This window comes from Acomys russatus, chromosome 14 (genome assembly GCF_903995435.1).
Source record: "Acomys russatus chromosome 14, mAcoRus1.1, whole genome shotgun sequence".
NCBI lineage: Eukaryota > Metazoa > Chordata > Mammalia > Rodentia > Muridae > Acomys > Acomys russatus.
The window spans coordinates 11,376,840-11,396,639 of NC_067150.1; the positions used below are offsets into that span (position 1 = coordinate 11,376,840).

At 45.4% G+C, this 19,800-nt stretch overlaps 1 protein-coding gene across 1 annotated transcript in view; it reads right to left on the reverse strand.

The window, feature by feature from the left end:
- Positions 1–19,800, reverse strand: part of Fat3 (FAT atypical cadherin 3) — a 615,276-nt gene that overhangs the window by 26,922 nt on the left and 568,554 nt on the right. The window contains exons 19-21 of the mRNA XM_051155934.1: positions 15,602–16,400; positions 3,239–3,373; positions 216–373 (exon numbers count right to left, since the gene is read on the reverse strand). Coding sequence (XP_051011891.1) covers positions 216–373; positions 3,239–3,373; positions 15,602–16,400 — 1,092 coding nt within the window. The remainder of the gene's footprint in view (positions 1–215; positions 374–3,238; positions 3,374–15,601; positions 16,401–19,800) is intronic.

Sequence of the window (19,800 nt, forward strand, 5' to 3'; positions counted from 1 at the left end):
ATTTCAGTTTCTCCCAATTTAACAGCCAGTGTAGCCATATAAGAAGTGGTTGTGGGCAGGGTGTGGTGCCTCATGCTCAGAATCACAGCACTGAGAGGCAGGAGGATTGTTTGGAGTTTGAAGTTGCCCTGGCCTTTGACAGGAGACTCTCTCAACATCCATGACAAATAAGGACAAAAGCCGGGCCGCAGGAGCATGCAGCCCGTTTTACGAACCTTCAGAATCATGCATGGGTTGGCCCGAGTGTACATTACGATGCCGTTGCTTTGCAGGGTTCTGAGGCGCAGAGCTAGCTTGAAGTCCTCTTCTTTGCTGTTTTCAGAGAGCCGGTACTTGATGTAACTGTTTCCAGCAAAGCTGAGAGATGTGTGCCCTGAAAAGACCATTCCAATAGCACAAGTGTTCTTTTAAAATCCCAGCAGTGATCAGGGACCCATGAAGCTACCCACACACCTGGAAAGCTGATCACAGACTACAGCAGCTGAGGGATGGAGCCCAAGGATCTTGTCAGTTCACAAGTTTACACCATTAAACTATTAACCAGTTGGCTACCAAAAATATCCCATGTGTCTCCTGTTCGGAGCGGCTCGGTATTTCCACAGGTGGATTTTCTTAGTGTCATTAGATTCTTAACTTCTTCTTTCCAAGCTTAATATTATTAAAAGATATCATTTGATTCCTTCCCCACGTTGCCTTCCCTTAGACATGTAGGAGCCTAGCTGGGTCAGGTGGCACATGCCAGTGATCCCAGCAACAGGAGAGGCTGCCATAGGAGGCGCTCAAGCCAAGGCCTTCCTTGGTAATGGAGTGGGTTCATTGTCAGCTGGGATGGATGAGAAAACAGTAGAAAGCTGAAGCCTGATGGTGGAATGTTTGCCTTGCCTGAGGGTCTACATCAACCCCTCATAGTAAAAAGAATTATTAAATAAAAATTAAGAAGTATCCTATGGAACAAGGAGAAGTCAGTCAAACCACTTTCATGGAATACTTGTATTCTCCAGATATCCTAGTACCAGACAGCCAACTAATGTCAGGTGTCCAAGAAAGGAAGCCCTGTGCCGTCACAGCTCCATTTGCCAGTCATTAGCTACAGGCTTCCCTTATGAAACACACAAACTCTCTCTCTTTGTCAGAAAAGTATAGGCTTCAGCTTGAGGGTTATGAGAAAAGGGGTTTTCAGAGGAAAGTAAGGTATCCCAGAAAGCATGTCTGTGAGCTCCTCAAAGAGGAGTTACCACTGTGGTCTGACTACCTTACCAGATCCTAAATTTGCTTGATTCTGAATTAAACATCTTTTTAAAAATTTTTTTAACATTTTCTTCAACATGATGTTGCTGAAAATAGATCAATAGCTTCAGAGAGTGAAGAGCAGAGAGAATGAAAAGAAAGCAAATGGCTGGTTGTCATCAGCAATAGAAAGTTCTCTGTTTAGAAATTGGCAGGAAGTTCTGCCTATTGGCTAGATCTGGGTAGGGGTTTAAAGTTTACCGCCTGTATTGTCCTTGGCTGGTGCCTTAGTTTGAGCGGGACCCCTGGGCCCAAATCTGCCTATCATAATGTTCTACTTGTAGGTTTCTAGGACCCTCTGGATCCTTCTACTTTGCTATTCTCCCATGCTTCTCTCATCTAGAGTCCCAATAGGATGTCCCCCCCCTCTGTCCCAGTTTCCTGGTAAGTGAAGGCATGCCCCTTGGGCTAGTATGCAGATATAAGTGAGTATATACCATTTGAACATTCTCCATAGTTGAGTGGAGAGTGGGATATGACTTTCTCACATACTCTGATGCCTCATATTTGACCATGTCCCCTGGAGGGGGAGACCTGGTGGCACTCAGAGGAAGGATAGCAGGTTACCAAGAAGAGACTTGATACCCTATGAGCATGTACAGGGGGAGGAAATCCCCCTCAGGATCAGTCATAGGGGAGGGGAATAGGGGGAAAATGGGAGGGAGGGAGGAATGGGAGGATTCAAGGGATGGGATAACAATTGAGATGTAACAAGAATAAATTAATAAAAAATTAAAAAAAAAAAGAAATTGGCAGAAAGAAATACTGTGTGTGTGGTGTGTGTGCTGGGGTAGGGACATGTCAGTGAGTGACTTGCTGTATGCGTGGCATATGTGCTGGGGTAGAGACACGTTAGTGACCTGCTGTGTGCGTGGTGTGTGTGTGTTGGGTAGGGACATGTCACTGACTTGCTGTGTGCGTGGCGTGTATGCTGGGGTAGGGACACATCAGTGACCTGCTGTGTGTGTGGTGTGTGCATTGGGTAGGGACAAGTCAGTGACTTGCTCAAGCTTCCTACTTCTCCCTTCATTTCATGCTCAGCTCTATGCTGGACATCAACCATGATAGAGTTTGGTTCCTGTTTTTATAAGACTTCTCAAAAAGCTGAACTTCTAGGACCCTTCATTCAGCAAAGCACTTAATACGTTAGTCATTATAGCTCATGTTCCTGTTAGCATTACTGTGGTTATCATCACTTACATTACTCGCCATCACCCACAGCCCATGCTGTTGAGTTTGCCTTACAGGAGATAGCAATTATCTCTTAGATTCCAAAATTGGTATCAGTGTGCCTGGATGTTAAACACACCTTATCACAAAAGATGATCCTCCTAGTGTAAAAAATGAAGATAGCTTTAGAGGAAAAAAGTGAAATAAAATGAGAAAAAAAACTGAGTAAAAATGTTAAAATTGGGTAAAGATCAGAAGTAAGAGATTATTTGGTTGAAAATGATGTTAACATTGATTTTTCTTCTTTAAGATGCAGAGGTGAACATCTCAGTTTTCTGCAACATGGCATTAGCTAGAGCTTCCTGGGGGAAGAGCTGGCTTATTTAATATTCAAAACTGATATTATTCTATGGGAAATTGATGAGACTGGCTCAGATCTAACTTCTGTTGGCTTTTTCTCCCTACAGATTCATGCAGCCTTCTGAACACCAGAAGGTCTTCCACATCTTCACATTCTTACCAGCCATGCGATATGACTGTGGACCCGTGGGATGGCCTCTGCTTTACATAGGAGCCCTGCCTTCATGTCTCCTCAGCCTGGAGTGGCTGTGACATATCCCAACTAGGCATGAGCGTGAACACTGGTCAGGCTCCATTCTGAAGGTAAGTGTTGTACACACATAAATGTGTCTTCTGCAAGGGCCTGGTCAAAGCCATTCACTAAAGGAAAAGATTTTCCCAGCAGGAGCTCCAACCCTGATTTGTTCATGCCACTCTGTACCTGAGCACTCTCCGAGCTTCCCTGGTGGACACTGGCAGAGGAATGGTCTCCTGCTGGCCTCGTAACCTACACATTGCATGTCGTCTGGACACGGTTTCTCCACACATGGATCATTGGACCCTGGGCACACTCCTCCTGTAGCAAAGGCAGAAGAAACATCATCAGGACACAAAGAGATTTACCATCAATTTTATGGATCATAAGAAATTGTCAAGGTCTGGGCTATAAGTGATCTTAAGTGAGCTACAAATGCTCACTCAGAAGCATGGGCATTGGGATCGTCATCGCTGGGTATCGGTGCCAATCACAGATCTCTGTATCTGTCAACATCCCAATGCAGGATAAGAGCAAAGAGAAATCCAGAGCTCATCCAAATAGGCCCAAATATGCCAAAACTGTTTTTCGGCCCATTTTAGCCAAAGACAGAACATCACACCAAGACTCTGTCAGGAGGGACTAAAGAAAGTTCCCAACATCATAGAGGTCACTTGTGAGCACTGTGGGTTTGTCTGACTTCTACAGACCCTTACCACTCTGAAAAACTTGAAGGTCGATTGTAAGAGATGTTAGCTGTTGATTTTAGGGAGGGAGGAGGAAAGGAGGAAGGGATGTCAAATGGAAGGTAGATGGGTAGTGTGTACATATTCCTAAATAAAAGCCTAATTCTAAATTGAGAAAGCACAACTCATTCTGTTTCCTAATGCTTTGTGCCATGTGGTATTTTATTGATTAACTATAAGGAGTTCCTGTCAGCTATAAAATATATGGCCGAGTCAGGACTCCATTTCACTTGCTTCATTCAATCTTAGTCTGATGAAAGTTTAATCCCTTGGAAGGGGCATCCTTAAAAGAAGATTAAAGCAGACTAGGACCGAGGTGCATTAGGTCAGATCTGGGGTGAAGGCAGGTATGGCCTCACTGAAAGCAGCATGTTTTTTCAAGGTCCGTTGGGCATTTCAAATGTATTTGGGACTATTTTCAACCTGGCAAGAGTGTAAATGCCAAAGGACTTTGGAAAAGTGAATCAGCTAAAATTAAGCCTCAAATGGAATGGCGATTTCCGTGATGGGTTGGGGTGCTCTTTCCCTCTGAATGAGGACCACACCAGACTTCAGCTTCTCCCTTCATCTGCAGGGGCTGGCCCTTGAGCAGTCCTCCCTATGAGGTCTCTTCTGGTCATTAAGGACTGTCCCATGATAGTCATCTTCACCCAGGAGAAAGCAGAAAGGTGGTACTAACTACCTACAAGCATTTTCAGAACTGTGGTCCACAAGAAGGGCCATCGTGCTAGCACTGGTAAACTTAGGATTCATAAAATCTTTGCTACAGGCAAGTTGTAAAAATCACTCTTGACACTGAGCCAGCTCTCAGCCTTAGAAGATGAAGGAATTTTAAGCTGAATATTTAGAATGAGTTTTACCAATGACTCTACATGATCCAACATCCCAAAACACAGCTTGAGATCTATTTCACCCTAAGTCATTATGCTTTTCATATATTCATTGGTATTGATGGAATATTAACTGATGTTTGACCACCTCATAAACCACTTCAAGGAGCTCTGACAAACAGTTCTAAAATAAGTTTAGGCATATTCATTCAACAAATAATAACTTGTTGAGTTATAAGTAGTAGTTTGATAAAGTAACTGAGAACAATGAGTTAATAAGCCAAGGATCTACAGAAGTGACAGAAAATGATACCCATAGGCATGAAGCGCGTGCGCATGTGCACACACACACACACACACACACACACGCACACAAATTACATACCAAGTCACTGTTTTGACAGGTATGTGAGAGCAAGGGATGTCCCAGAAAACAGATGCTCTGCTCCCGGGAGAACATCAGACCTCTTCATTAGGAAGAGGATGCCCTAAATCCAGGTTGAAAGGGTGAGATCTTCCGAGCAACAGGAATGAGCCAACCATGGTGATGGCACAGCTTTATGCATGACTAAACTCTGTTTACAGTCAACTTACTCTTTCACTAGCTGAGTCTGTCTCAGGCAAAGACAACCTATGCCCTTCTAGGATGCTTCTTAATGCTGAGCAATAGTCAGGCTTTGCTGAAAAGTATAAGAGCCAGAAGCTAACTATCCGTAACCATGTGGGGTGGCAATGGGGACATATCACAAAGCTTCTTTAATGGGAACATATCACAAAGCCCTCTTTCAGCCTATTCCCCTCCCCTAGTTTCTGGATTATATGGGTAGATACCCCTTACAGCTAGCAGTGAATTCCAAGAAGGGATTATGTATAGAAATCTGTTGTTCTTGATTAACATTCCTTTTATTTTTCTGTTCCAGTATATGTAGGGATCCTGTCTTCATATGCCACTGCACTTTTGACATACCTCTATAGATGTTATTTATTGTCTGTTCTGGATTTATGTAACCACTAAACTGCTATGAAATCTTACATTCTCAAAATGCAAATTTAAAAGCCAACATTTCAAAGAAGAAAGGATGCTTAGGTAAGTGTAGACACATAACAGTAATGGTATTTAGTCCCATATAGATTGTAATAATATTTACACATTAAAACTTAACATTTGTGAGTGTATCTAACTAAAGGTAGTAACTGTATTTCAGAGACAATTCAGCACTGAGATATTTCTGCATTGTTTTCACGATTGGCCTCTCACTACCATGCTCATCACGATAATTAGTGTAGGACTTGTCACTTGATCTGTCGAATCTCTGACCTTGAGTTAAAGCACAAATTCACTTACCAGCAGTTGGATCTCAAGCCCTCAGCCCTTTTTCTTCTTGAGGCTTTGTGTCATAATACAGAGAAATGCATTTAATTAAACCACAGCCACCAATTAACGAATGTTTTAAATCCAATTCTCACTAGGGGAAATGCAGAATGAGTATTATGAAAAACAGCAATTCACACACTACAAGTGAATTATAAGGTGAATAACGACTTTCAGCGTATAATAATGTACATGTGTTTTCATTCTATCTGCTTGTGACTTCGGTCGGTTCTTCCTCCTTTTTGGTTTTAACAAGCTCTCTATTGCAAAGGGGACAATTTTGGGTAAGGAATGTGACTCTGGCTGCTTTAGATACCTGCAGGGGTCCTTTGCCTTCATTCCAGCTTGGGATCTGCTTAGCTATAAACAAGCAGTCAACATAAATAAACTGCCATAAATGACAGTCCAGTTGCCTGTCAGGGAGCTCAGCTCACAGGCCCACTCTCCTGTGGCTTAAGGAACTGCGACAGCAAATCTGAGCCTGCAGGCCAGTCTGCCTTTTGTATGCTCCTTTGGGCAGATGCAGCTAGGTCAACAAGTTTATTCCAAGTAAATACATAAAATAATTAAAAGCCAGCTTCCTCCCATCAGGAGAGACTCCACATCTAACGGGGTAATTCTCTGTTCTCTGTAAACTGTCATAGAATTGGGTCCTTTCTGAAGCGTATATTGTCTGGGGGACATGGCCTCAGGTGCTCCTGAGATGCTGAGGGACCCAGGTCTGGGGCCTAGGGAATACTTTGGGTGGAGAAATGTTCTTTTCAGTATATGTCTAATGTTTTCTAGGTACACAGAATCCATCCTGCATCGTGTGGGCACTGAAGGGTTAACCTGATTTTAGAAGTCCCGTGTTTACATCCTTCCTTCCCAGGCAACTGTGCACACCTATTATTGTTAAGAGCCTTAAAGACCCTCTCTCTGGTGGCAGAAAGCACCTCATCAGCTCCTGAGTACCAGTTAAGAGATGACAGTGTCAACTCCTGTTGGCTTCTGGGAGGAAGTTTATCTTATTAACTATCATTAAATAATCCAGGTTTAATGAACTTGTGCTGTGCTCCGTGACAGCTCGGGGAGTGGGGGCCATAGACTTGCAGGCTCTGCATCCCCAGGCATCCATCACTGTGGAGTGGGCATGAAGGGAGAAGGCTTCCACTCTATCAAGCCAAATGAGTCCATTTGTCGTATGCCAGTGCAGGACCAGGCAGCAGTAGCCTCTGTCACAGCATGACGCAGAGGAATGAGCTACATTCCCTGTGTCCAGGTCCCCCGAGGAAAGGATGAAAGTGTGACGGGAAAGGGTCCTGAGCCTATTGACAAGCTGCAGACCTGCCTAGTTATCTAATTTATTTACTCCATGGCCTTGAACATGTTGCCTAGTGTTTCTGGATCATGGCTGCCTTTCAGAAAAATCAGGACAAAGGTTCTTTATAGTGTTGTGAAAAGTGAATGGGCCAGTGCCTGAGGAAATAGTTGTAAAGAAGACTTTGAGTGAGGCTGTGAAACTGGCGACACTAAGACCTGTCAAGATGGCAGAGGCCTGGTCTTTCTATCTGCTGCCTGATTTGAGTCAGATTTGCAGGCTGGGAGATGGTATGAAATACCGTGTGCATTGGAGGCATGACGTAAGGCCTGAAGCCCTTTTTTCTTCAGGCTCACAGGGTGCACACGTAGCTCCGTGTCTATGCTTCCAACCGCACTCCATGTAGAGCCGCCAGCCTACAAGCGCAGCTCCTGTCTTCTCCAGCCTGTGTACAGTCCCTTACCTCCAACTCTGTTGCAAATTTTCCACCTCAGGTAGAGCCCCGACCCCCGGACCTTCTCCACCTCAGGCATAAGCCATCACCTCCACCTCAGGCATAACCCCTCTCCTACGAGGTCTCAGGAAGGATACCTCCTGCTCTCTGCAGCTCAGGTACAACCCCTCACCTTGTCTACACTTCAGACGTTAGCTCCTTCACATTCTTTATATCAAATACAGCCACCACTGTGTCCACCTCAGGCACACGCTACCTTTCTTATGTCTTGCACAGTCCCTCAATGCTTTCTAGCTTAGGTTTGGTCCTCTAACTTTCCCAACTCAGACACATGTATCTCCTCCCCATCCCCCTTCCCCACCCCTACCCCTACCCCTCAGATACGGACATATCGTCTCTACCTCAATTGTGGCTGCTGTTTATATACTGGGGACATGCACACAGGATGCGTCTGTTTTCTGCAACTTTCCCACTTCCTGCAGTTCGTTAGGTGGAAATATCTGGTCGCTTTCTATGGCGCTGACAACAGTTAAACCACCTGAGCTGAAGCTTCTGTGCTTCTGTGCAGGGCAAAGGGTGGTCCCCTGGAGACTTTTGGAAGGTCTTGCTTCCATATTTATGACTCTCCTCATCGACACAGCATTCCCGCGTCCCTTGGGATTATGTCTGCAGCAATGGCTAATACATCAGCATCTAGCTGTGATTATTAAGCTGCCACGTTGAGCTGAGCCCATTCCTTGATTTATGTCACTGCCTCATTATGCTGAAGAGTCCAATAACTAATGCTAAGTCCTCCCAAACCACATGCTTTGCTGGATGCTGTGTCTGGGCAAATGCTCTGTAAGTCAGGGAGATGCCTTCTTGATTCATGGCCTGCAAACAGATATGGGATATAATCTCCTGAGAATACCGATTTGAAGCAGTCTCTGTGGTTTTCTCAGAAGCAGAGACATGTCCAGGCTCTAGAAGGCTTGGCTCATCCAATTTTTAAAATCACTTCACTAATGGTCAAACTTCGTTCTAATCAAGACATCCTCCCTGGAGCCATCTTGTGTGGATGTAGTGTCCTCACACAATTAGCACCAACAAACTGTAGCTTGAGAACACATCCAATTTAGATTATTGTCTACTTAAAAAAAAACCCTGAAAGCCAAGTTTCATGTGTTATACTGCCCCAGAATCCCTCGTTTTATTTTGTTACACTTATTAGACTGCACCACCATGGCCATCTACCAGCAAGGTCTCCTTCACTGTCCTACAGAATCCATTCCAAGAACTTCTCTTACTGCTTTCTGACCAGCCCAGCCGAGCTCTGTCCTTTCTTGATATCCTGATGTTGTTTTGGGCTTTGTGGGGATAAAGATTGAGCCGATCTATTTCACCACACATTTTTCTACCCCACCCAAATTCTTGGGTTTTTCTGCTCACTGCCTTCTTTGCTCAACATACATTCCTGGTTGGCAAAATCCTATCATTACAAACTTCACTGCTTTCAATGTCTTTCTTGAACTCTGCCAACTAAAGCTGATACTTCCTCCCTTTAGGTCTCCTCTGTGCCCTATCATGCTTGCCCCTTCTCTTCCTTGGTAGCACATAATTGTTAGTACCAAGGAGTAAAGAAGACTGGTGTTGGCTCAGAAAAGAGGACCCAAGGAATCATAACTGTTCTCTTTAGCTGTTTTGAGGCAGAATGTAGAGCAGGAATGAGCGAGCAGGTTCTCTGTGTCTGCAAAGGCTGAGGCTATGTAATGTAAGAAGAGGGATTTTGCCGGAGTGGTGTATGATCATCTGGAAAGACCCTGGGCTAGTGCTTAAGCCTTAGCTGGATTTCCGCACAGGGGTAAAGCAGACAGGATGCCTGCAGCGAGGGAGGCTGGGTGGCCTCCAAGCTCCCTCTCTAGTTGCACGGAGGTAGTAAGGGACTGTAGGTAACAAAAACTCCCAGTAAGATGATCACATATGAATCTTGGTTCAGCCAGTTATGAGCTCTGCAGCTGTGGACCTGTCAACTGATGGTTCCAAGTCTTAGTTTCTTCAAGTTTTGGAGGGAGTTGAATGTAACTCCTTTGTAGGGTCACAGAGAGTGGTCAACACAATCTGATAGTGTGAAATAGAACTGGAAATTGGTCATGGACCAACACATATTAACTCTTTGTCTATCCCTGCTCTGGTCTGTGGGTGAACTGGATGCTTCTTCGTTTCCCTGCCTTGGCTCTTGCTCTTCATTTGGAACCCTTCCCCATGGCCACCTGCCTAATTCCAGGCATCCCGCCAGACCCACTCAGGTCCCAGTGAGGCAGGAGAGAAAGACAGGAGAATTAAAAGGACTTTGGAAGAAAAAGGAGCCCTTCAACCCAGAGTCTGGTTAAAGCCTCTTGCCAGTTTAAAAAAAAAATCAAGGATTATAGTACAAGGAATATTCACTGTAAAAATTACCAGGATAGAGACAATATTTTTTAAGGATATTACAATACTAATCTCAGCGTAAGCCCTGCGTAACTGGGACCTCGAGCAGGCCCTTGTCCCCTTCTGCATGCTTACTGATCATCTCACAAGCAAGCAGGCTGATTCTGTTTATGGTGGCTGAGGATGCCTCGGCTTCCTGCATCTTTGAGACCTAGAGTTTTAACTAAGCAACTGTAACCCTTCCAGGTAGCCCTCAAAACCACCCTGTGATCTCTTCGAGCTTTTTAAGCAATCTTTCAGCCATACCAACTTCAAATCCGCTGGAATCTTGTTTAGGACTGTAAAAAAGTATACTATGACTGTCCTTTGAGAAGCCCACACATAAGCTTGTGGGCCTCTTCCTTCTTGTGTGTCTCTCTACTAATCCATGAGCTTAATTAAGATCTTTGAAAAACCCTTCTTCATAAACGCCACCTCTGCACGTCCAGTTGCTCTTCCTGAGTTCATTTCTCTGGCTAAGTGTCCCTTTCAGGTGCTACCTGACTGGAGATGAGATAAGGGAAAGCTGCCTGTCCCCACCACAGCTGACACTGCCTCCTCCAGGGCCTAGTGCTGCTCTCCAGGGCTGATAGAGCCCTCCCTTGCTGGTGGAGGGCGTGGCCGCCGTCCCCCTCATCTCTGTCTAGCAGGAGCGCCACTAATGAACATGTCCCATTCATCTCACTGAGCCCTCTGTGTTCCATTCTCTGGGTCTTGTTTGAATAGCTACGACAAACCAGGCTGCCACTGCTGCCACTGTTTCTGTAAACACGCTGGTTTTAAATGCTGATGGTCACCTTGGGGGCCCATTCTAGACAAGTATGTCTTTTTTTTTTTTTTATGTATTTCTATTTCATATTTTTTGAGCAGCTAATAAAAAATTTAAAATGTGGATAATTAGTATAGTCTCACAAGTTGTTTTGACATCCCTTCCTGTTGCTTCCCCATGGGAGGCCCATGACATCTATCACTCCCCATCTAACTTGATGTCAGGCTCCCTGATTGGCATGACAATGTTCCTTGACTACTCAAAGTTCACGTGGAGTCATCTCAGGACATCAGAACTCTGTGTCTCTCTAATTCTGTTAAACAGAACTATTTCACGGTGGCTGAGATTTAATGAGCTTATTTGGCAGTAAAATTCACATTGGATTTCACTTGTTAGCACAACTCAGCATTTTGGTTCAAGATGCTAATGATGATAATTGGACCCAAAAATCTGCATGAGAAAAAGATGAGCTGGAAGTTGGGAGGGGGAGGAGTACTGAGGCCAACTCTGTATAAACATCACTATATAGACCCAAATGATCACTACATTCATTTAGCATGCAAATTATTCCACCAAGTGGTGGGAAAGACCATTTAATGAATCTGTCAGCCTCCTAGGATAAACAGAAGAAAAGCCACACTGGTGTGTGAGTGTGTGTGTGTATGTGTGTGTATGTATGTATGTGTGTGTGTGAGTGTGTGTGTTGAGAAGAGGAATATCTGTCAAATTCAGTGTCCTTGATTTCTAATAAATGAAAAGATGCCTTAATAGTTAGCACCTGCTAACTCTTTACATTTCTTTATTGTATTTTTCCTTAAAAGAGACTTTTTAAGAAGTGAGAGGGACAATAGCTTGTCCCTTGGGCCTGAAGGAGAACTTATTCTTCTTTAACCTGTAACATTCCCCATGCTTGGTTTCTTGCTCATCAGCAGTCAAGGCACAAATGATGATAAACTCATACAACCCAGGCATATTGTCCGTGGCTGAATATGAGGCTTAGCATCTGTAGCAAGCCAGTGACAAACTGTCTGAGAGATTACCTTCCTGGAATAGCACTGTCCACTCTGCTAGGAAATAGGGTTAATTGAGAATTCTTATGGAGCTCATGTCACTGAGCTTGTGGTTTACATAACAGGGAGTGTTATTGCTCTCAGGATGAAGATGTATTACTTTTTTGTGACAAAATACCTGAATAAGCCCATCTCTAATGAAAATGTTTGGTTTTGGTTTTGGCTCATGGTTTCAAAGGCTTTGATCCATTGTCAGCTTTCTCCACTGCCTGAGATAAGTAAAACAGAACATCATGGTGAACGGGAGTGATGGCGCAGGGCTTCTCACTTCACAACAAGCAGGAAGCAGAGAGACCGGGGAAGACGTAGAGAGCAAGGCGCTGTCCTTGGCACCCATCACACCCACCTAACAGACTGTTCAAGTGCAAGTTCATCAATCGATGAATCTCCAGATGATTCCAGAGCTCACAGGCTCCGTTCACCTCCCCAAAGCACACCGGTGTGCTTGAGGCGAGAGCTTGGGGTAAAGCTCTTTCCACGTAAACATGAGGGCCTGAACTCAGATGCCCCAAACCCACACAGAAGCCTGGAGCATGGCATGCAGCATGCATTGTTAGGGAATGACAGAAACAAGCTTGCTAGGTAGATTAGGCAGACTGGCAAGCTCTATTATACATATATATGTGTGTGTGTGTGTGTGTGTGTGTGTGTGTGTTTGTGTGTATAAAATGTATATATATATTCATGTGTATGTATGTAAATGAGACCCTACCTTAATATACAAAGTGCAGAGAGATTGAGAAAGCTGTCTGGCATCAGTTCTCCATATGTATACAGGTATCCGTGCACACACACACGCGCGTGTGAAAACATGTACAAAATATATACATATCACACACATTAAAAATATTCTATGGGCTGAAAACCAAGCCTTTGACACATGAGCCTTGAAGCTACAGTTTCCAGTCTCTGTGCTGAGCTGCTGTGTGGTCTCACCATGGTCTTGGGCAGGACACATGGCTCTCCTATTGGAGATTATCCTTGCATCATCTGCTGAAGCTGAGGCTGGGCCAGGCACCGTCTTCAGCTCTACAGACCACTACATTTTAGAAGTTTCCCTTTCAGCTTCATGTTAAGATTGACTTAAAATTGAAGACGTTCACTAGAGAAAGGCTTAGTGAGTATTCAGAAAGCTTCCACTTGCCTACCTGAGTCACAAAAAATCAATACCATTATAGACTTCCTGGGTGTAGAGAGAGGCAAGAGGAATACAGGAATCCTGGCTGGGGGCGTCACCTTGAAACTTTGCATTTAGAATTGCAGAATAACATGCAAACCACAGAGCAAGTCTTTGCCCCCCCCCAAAATAATAAATACACAATAAACAAACAAACAATAATCTACTACGCCTTTTCTGTAAGGACACTTTGCTAAACTGGCTCACCCCATCTCTTGAACTCACCTTCGTATCTGAAAAGCCCTAAGATATTTGGTGTCCATGTACACAAGTCACAGAGATGCCCCTCGGCTACAGAAAGGCTTGTTGTCTCTCTCTCTCTCTCTCTTTCTCTCTCTCTCTCTGTCTTTTTTTTTTTTTTTTTTTTTTTGAGCTTCTTTACAGCAGGCAGGTGCTTGCAAGGCAGCCTCAGCAAGCCCTGATCCTAAAGAGACTGCTTTTCATTGGGAACCTTCACTGCTTAGAACACTGCTGCCTCAAAATGTTTTTATTTTCTCTGAGTTCTCCAAGTACGAGGATTGACGCACTGCCGCAGTCTCCCCTGCAGAGCTTGCCCTGTCCTATCCTGAACTCCTCCTGACCCCTGCTGTGAATCACTACATGGATTCTCCAGCACAGCTTTGGAGGAATAAATCAGTTTGTCTGCAAAGGACATCTAGACAAGGCCTGGACAGCTGGCATTCATAAATTGTTCCCGGTGGCATCTGCCAGAAATGCATTTCACCGGCATGCCTCTGCTGAATTACCATGTAGCTAAAATACATATGTTACAGGTCTGGCCCACACTGCATCCACCTGACAAAAATGCAAACGAAAGCCACGGGTACCAGAGGGCAAATGCCCACTCTTCTAGGAACTCTGATGCTGTCAAAATGGCTCCTGCAGACAGTTGAGGCCCCTAGGTCTTCTCTTTGATGAGCTCATTTTCCTAACTACAACCAAAATCACGCTTCATGAGAAGAGGCCAGAGTTGCTGCCTGTTCCCAGCTACCCACAGGGATGCTTTATAAATGGCTTCTCTTCTGGCCACAGTCTCTGTGGACTAAGTTCGCTTTGGATAGGGTAACGCTGGTACAATGTTCTCAGAGGAGGCCTGTGAATTTATGGCTCCCAAGTCAAAGAGGGAAAAGCTGGGGCAGAGAGAACAATTCTTACTGATTACTGAGGGCCTGTGACTCTACAGCTGTGACCTTTGACCAGCCAAGGCCAAGGTTCAATGACAAGCAAGAAGCTTAGTCTCTGCAGCACTGAGGCCAGCCTGCCCCTTGACTGTGCCCTCAGACATCTGGCCTGTTTTTCACTGAGGCAAATGGTGCTGCTGCTACCCTCTGCTACAGCTTCCTAACTCATTTCTCATTAGCACCCTCTAGCCTGCCCACTCTGCACCCTTTGTAAAGGACATACCCTACCCCATCACGTTTTTCCTTCCAATTATTGGATGGCTCCTGCTACCTCAGGGTCATTTCCAATTCTTCATCCTAGCTAATGGCTGAGGGTGCACATGGCCCTCTCTGGTCTCATTTGTCATGGCTGCCACTTCCTTCCAGAGAAGGAAGCATTTTCATTCTTGGTGGGGTGGGGTTCCTCTCTCAGCCTTTAAGCTTCCTCCAGGCAAGCTCTCCTCTGATCCCTCCCTGAGTTGATCTCAGCCCAAAGCACACTGTCTCTCACTGAGGCTGCTGCACAGGATTACACCCCAATAGTAAAATGGTAACAGTGCCCTTGCGGCATTTCACTCATGTGCCAGCTGCTCCACGTGCAAACAACATTGGTGAGCGCTTGGATGTGGCCATCACTCACAGACTAAGCTACAGCTCCATGACTGTGTGGACCAACTTGTGACATTTCTTGCCTCTCCATCTCTAGCATTTATCCTGTACGCGAGGCATGTGAAAATTCCTACTTAGTTGAATGGGTTACCAGATGCAAGAGTGCCATTTCTATCTATCTCTACATCCTCAGAGTCAAGAGGTGTGATGACTAATCTGTACCGTCAGCTTGATTAGATCTAGGGTCATTATAGAAATATTTGTGGGTGTATCTACAAAGGTGTTTCCAGAAAGGTTTGACTGATCAGAGAAGACCCACTGTGAGTGTACACAGCATCTCCCTGTGGGCTGGGGCCCTGGACTGAATAAAAAAAAAAAAAAAAAAAAAAAAAAAAAAAGGAAAGCGAGCAGAGTGCCAGTATTCCTCACACTAGGCTTTATGACTTCAGATACCCACAAAGCCAGCTGCACCAGCCTCCTGCTGCTGCGATTCTCCTGCGATGACAGACTGTGCCCTCAAACTGTGACTCTCTATCAAGGGCTTTTGTTAGGTACTTCATAACAACGAAGAGGAAAAAATAACCAATATAAGAAAAGATCCATTTAGCAGAACCCACCATTACAGGTGCAGCGCACGTTCCTGTAGAAACGTGGGCACACAAAGCTGATGCGAGCTGTGCTGTAGGTCATGAGTGCGTGGGAATCCAGCGACAAGCCCTGCTCACAGTGCTGCTCCTGACAGTCCAGCCCCGAGCAGTTCTTCTCCAGGATGGCTGCTATGTGCATGACGTTCTCCAGGTGCCGCCTGGCGTTGGACAGCTTCTGGATCAGGTAGGCTGGCTTGTAGAACTCGCTGCTGCGCATCTCCACGGCAAACAGCATGTCCAGCTGGTTGGTACCCACCACGGGCTGGATGCTGATGATGTGCAGGCTGTCCTGCTTCTGGGTGAGGACTGCATTCCGCAGGATGCGCCGGAACCCATGCATGTGCAGCCCCACAAAGTCCTCGGGGGACACATTCTCAAAGCGGATGGTGACAGTGTTTTGCAGCATCTCATGCACCAGTTGCTCCACGTGAACAACGACATCGATGGGCACTTGGAAGCGGCCATCACTCACGGACACATTCAGGACGTACTTCCCGCTGTCCAGCCCGCCCAGCGCAATGATTTTCCCGTCATGACTGTTCACTTTGAACAAGCTCTTCTGCTCTGATTTGAGGGCAAATGTGAGGACGTCATACACGTCCTGATCTGTGGCATGGATCTTTCCAATGACCCCACCAGGGAAATCGTCCTCCATGGTGACAATAAAGATTTCCAGAGGGATGGCTGTGGGCTTATGGGTGCTTTCCTCAATGACCCGCACACGGATGTAGGTATGAGAAATTTGTTGTGGTTTTCCTGAGTCTTTTGCCTGGGGGACACCAAAAAGAAGACAAACAAGGAGTTAAGGAGAATAATTAAAATATCACCTTGTGACAGAGGATGTCTGGACTGTCTACCAGGTTCACCTCTTCCTCCATCCTTTCCCATTATCCTGAAAAAAGAAAAAAAGCTGAGGGTGAGTGCTTAAGCAGAGCAGTGCTTTTACATTTTCAGTCACTCTCTGTGTACTGTATTATGGACAATAAAATGTGTCAACACAATAAAGCCAGTTGGGGTGAGTTAGGGACGAGTGGCAAGAGTGCTACAAGACCCAGCATGCCCAGACCAGGCTTGCCTTATTTTTTAGACAGAAATCAGAGGAAAATTCCATAAACGATGTTCCCAATTTGGAGAAGGAACCTTTGTTTTCTGTTGGATTCTTTCCTTTTAAATGGACCAGGTGACACCTTTTGGCACATAGAAAAAATGCCATTAGTTAAATGAGAATTACATCATAGTAAGCTTTAAAATACAAAAGATGACACATCAAAGGGGAAATGGGCATCTTGACAAACTCCTTTCTCTCTTAATAGAGGAACTGATGCTGTAGCCTCCACGGGCACAGATCTCTAATGAGCACCTGTCATGCATGGTAGAGGAGTCAATGGTTCCATACTTCAGAATAAAGTCAGGTCCTTGTGGGCCAGATCCCTAGGGATCCAGTGACCCTGTAGATGGAGCTAGAGCAGAGAGCATGTCCTCAAATGTAGGTGGTGACGGAGAATCAAGCTCTGGGCACCACACAGGCTTGTCTTTGAATTTCAGCTTTGCACACAATCCATTTGTGGTTCTGACTAAGTTACTGACTCCTTTAAGCTTTGAGCTTTGCGTCTTTAGCACGAGTAAAACAATAATATCAGCCGCTGGAGGTCTTGTGGGGATTGGAAGAAAGAGTGATTACAGTCCTCAGTGCAGGTACCTCCCATAGAAATACTTAGCATGCCGTTGTGGCTATGGTTACTGCTATCTGAAGCATTAGCATCATTGTCTCCTTTGTTTGGCTGTGTGAACCAAGAGATGCTGAAATAGAGATGCGCTGAAAGTGGAAGGAAGTTTGGCAAATTAGGTTGAACTGCAAGCCAAACTGTGGCTACCTCAAAGGACATTGATGGGACTGAATTTCATAGGTCTGCCAAAGGTTGCCCACCCCAATGCCAGAGGCCAGAGAAGTACCAGGAAGGCATGAAGCCACTAGACAGAAGATGCCAGGCACAGAGGCTATGCCAGAGAGGGATGGAGAAATGATCTACACCTAAGGACTCTGGTAGTCAAAATCTGAAAGTGTGAGGCTGAGGGCCCAAGTCTGCAAGCCATGGTCAGCCATAGATAGCTTTAGCTTGGTTGGAAAGCAGTTTCTGTGAGGACTAGATGCTTAACACTGTGGGATTTTTGAGTTATGTGACCTATATCACAAATACCTAGTTCTGTACTTACAGCTCAAGGGCAGCCATAAAAACAGAAGCGAAGAGGTAAAGCTGTGTCCTGATGAAGCTTTATTTATAAAACATGCCAATGGGAGGAACCGCACTAGGAGTTTTCATTTGCTTGTCTCTTATGGAAAGGAATGACATAAAGCAAGTGCAGAGAACTGGGCTTGGGCTGTGAGAGGACACGGGAAATTCCTCTTGTCCCTGGAGTGTATGTCCCGTGATATAGGAGGACAAAGGGTCTCCTCTGGGAGGTCACAGATGGGATCAAAGGCAGCAGTTACTAATTTGTCTGGGAATGGAAGAGGTCAAGCTGTTGTTTACCTAACAAGATAACAATTAATTCAACGCTGTGTGAGCACCCAGAGCCACCACCGTGCCACCCTAAGCCACCCTTCAAAACTGGTCAGGCAGCTCTCTGCGGGCAACCGTGAGTTAAAACATCATTCAGTTTTATGGCTGAAATCCAAATCTTAGTATAGGCAAAGTCACAGAAATTCCATGTGCTTGATCATTGGTAGCTCCTTTTTGTGACCCTTGCACACCTGTCATTTTTGCCTCTTTGAACTGTTTTTGTCACGCAGGCCATTGAGCGTGAGGGTTTGGGATACTGAATAATCAGTGTCATCAGAGTCCTTGGTTCCCTCCTGCCTCATGGGGAGGGCATATACAGCAGAGGTCATGACATGACCAAGTCTTGTATGACAGTGACTGGCATCCTCCCTCAGCAAGAACACCGGAAGCATGGGCAGGAATCATTTAGAACCCCAGGACTTTTTTTTTTTTTTTTTACAGTACTCATTGAGATCTCCTGACTGTCTGCCTGCTGGGAAAAACCTGCAGAAACATCCATGCTGAGCAGTGAAGTACCCTTCCTTCCTGCTAAGTCTCACACACATTTCATACACAGACAGTGTCTTTATTGGGAAGAAATTGAATTTGGGATTAGAAGAGGAACATTCCTTCACTATCCTGCACTATGATGACTTAGTGAACAAAGAACAAACAACAATAAGTGGAAGGAGAGACATGGGAGAAAGCAGCACTCAGTGTGGACAGACAGCGAAGCTGTACCTGGATGCACAGTAGGTACCGTACCTGGATGCACAGTAGGTACCGTACCTGGATGCACAGTAGGTACCGTACCTGGATGCACAGTAGGTACCGTACCTGGATGCACAGTAGGTACCGTACCTGGATGCACAGTAGGTACCGTACCTGGATGCACAGTAGGTACCGTACCTGGATGCACAGTAGGTACCGTACCTGGATGCACAGTAGGTACCGTACCTGGATGCACAGTAGGTACCGTACCTGGATGCACAGTAGGTACTGTACCTGGATGCACAGTAGGTACTGTACCTGGATGCACGGTAGGTACTGTACCTGGATGCACAGTAGGTACTGTACCTGGATGCACAGTAGGTACTGTACCTGGGTGCATAGTAGGTACCATACCTGGATGCACAGTAGGTACTGTACCTGGATGCACAGTAGGTACCATACCTGGATGCACAGTAGGTACTGTACCTGGATGCACAGTAGGTACCGTACCTGGATGCACAGTAGGTACCGTACCTGGATGCACAGTAGGTACCGTACCTGGATGCACAGTAGGTACTGTACCTGGATGCACAGTAGGTACTGTACCTGGATGCACAGTAGGTACCGTACCTGGATGCACAGTAGGTACTGTACCTGGATGCACAGTAGGTACTGCACCTAGATGCACAGTAGGTACTGTACCTGGATGCACAGTAGGTACTGTACCTGGATGCACAGTAGGTACCGTACCTGGATGCACAGTAGGTACTGTACCTGGATGCACAGTAGGTACTGTACCTGGATGCACAGTAGGTACCATACCTGGATGCACAGTAGGTACCGTACCTGGATGCACAGTAGGTACTGTACCTGGATGCACAGTAGGTACTGTACCTGGATGCACAGTAGGTACTGTAC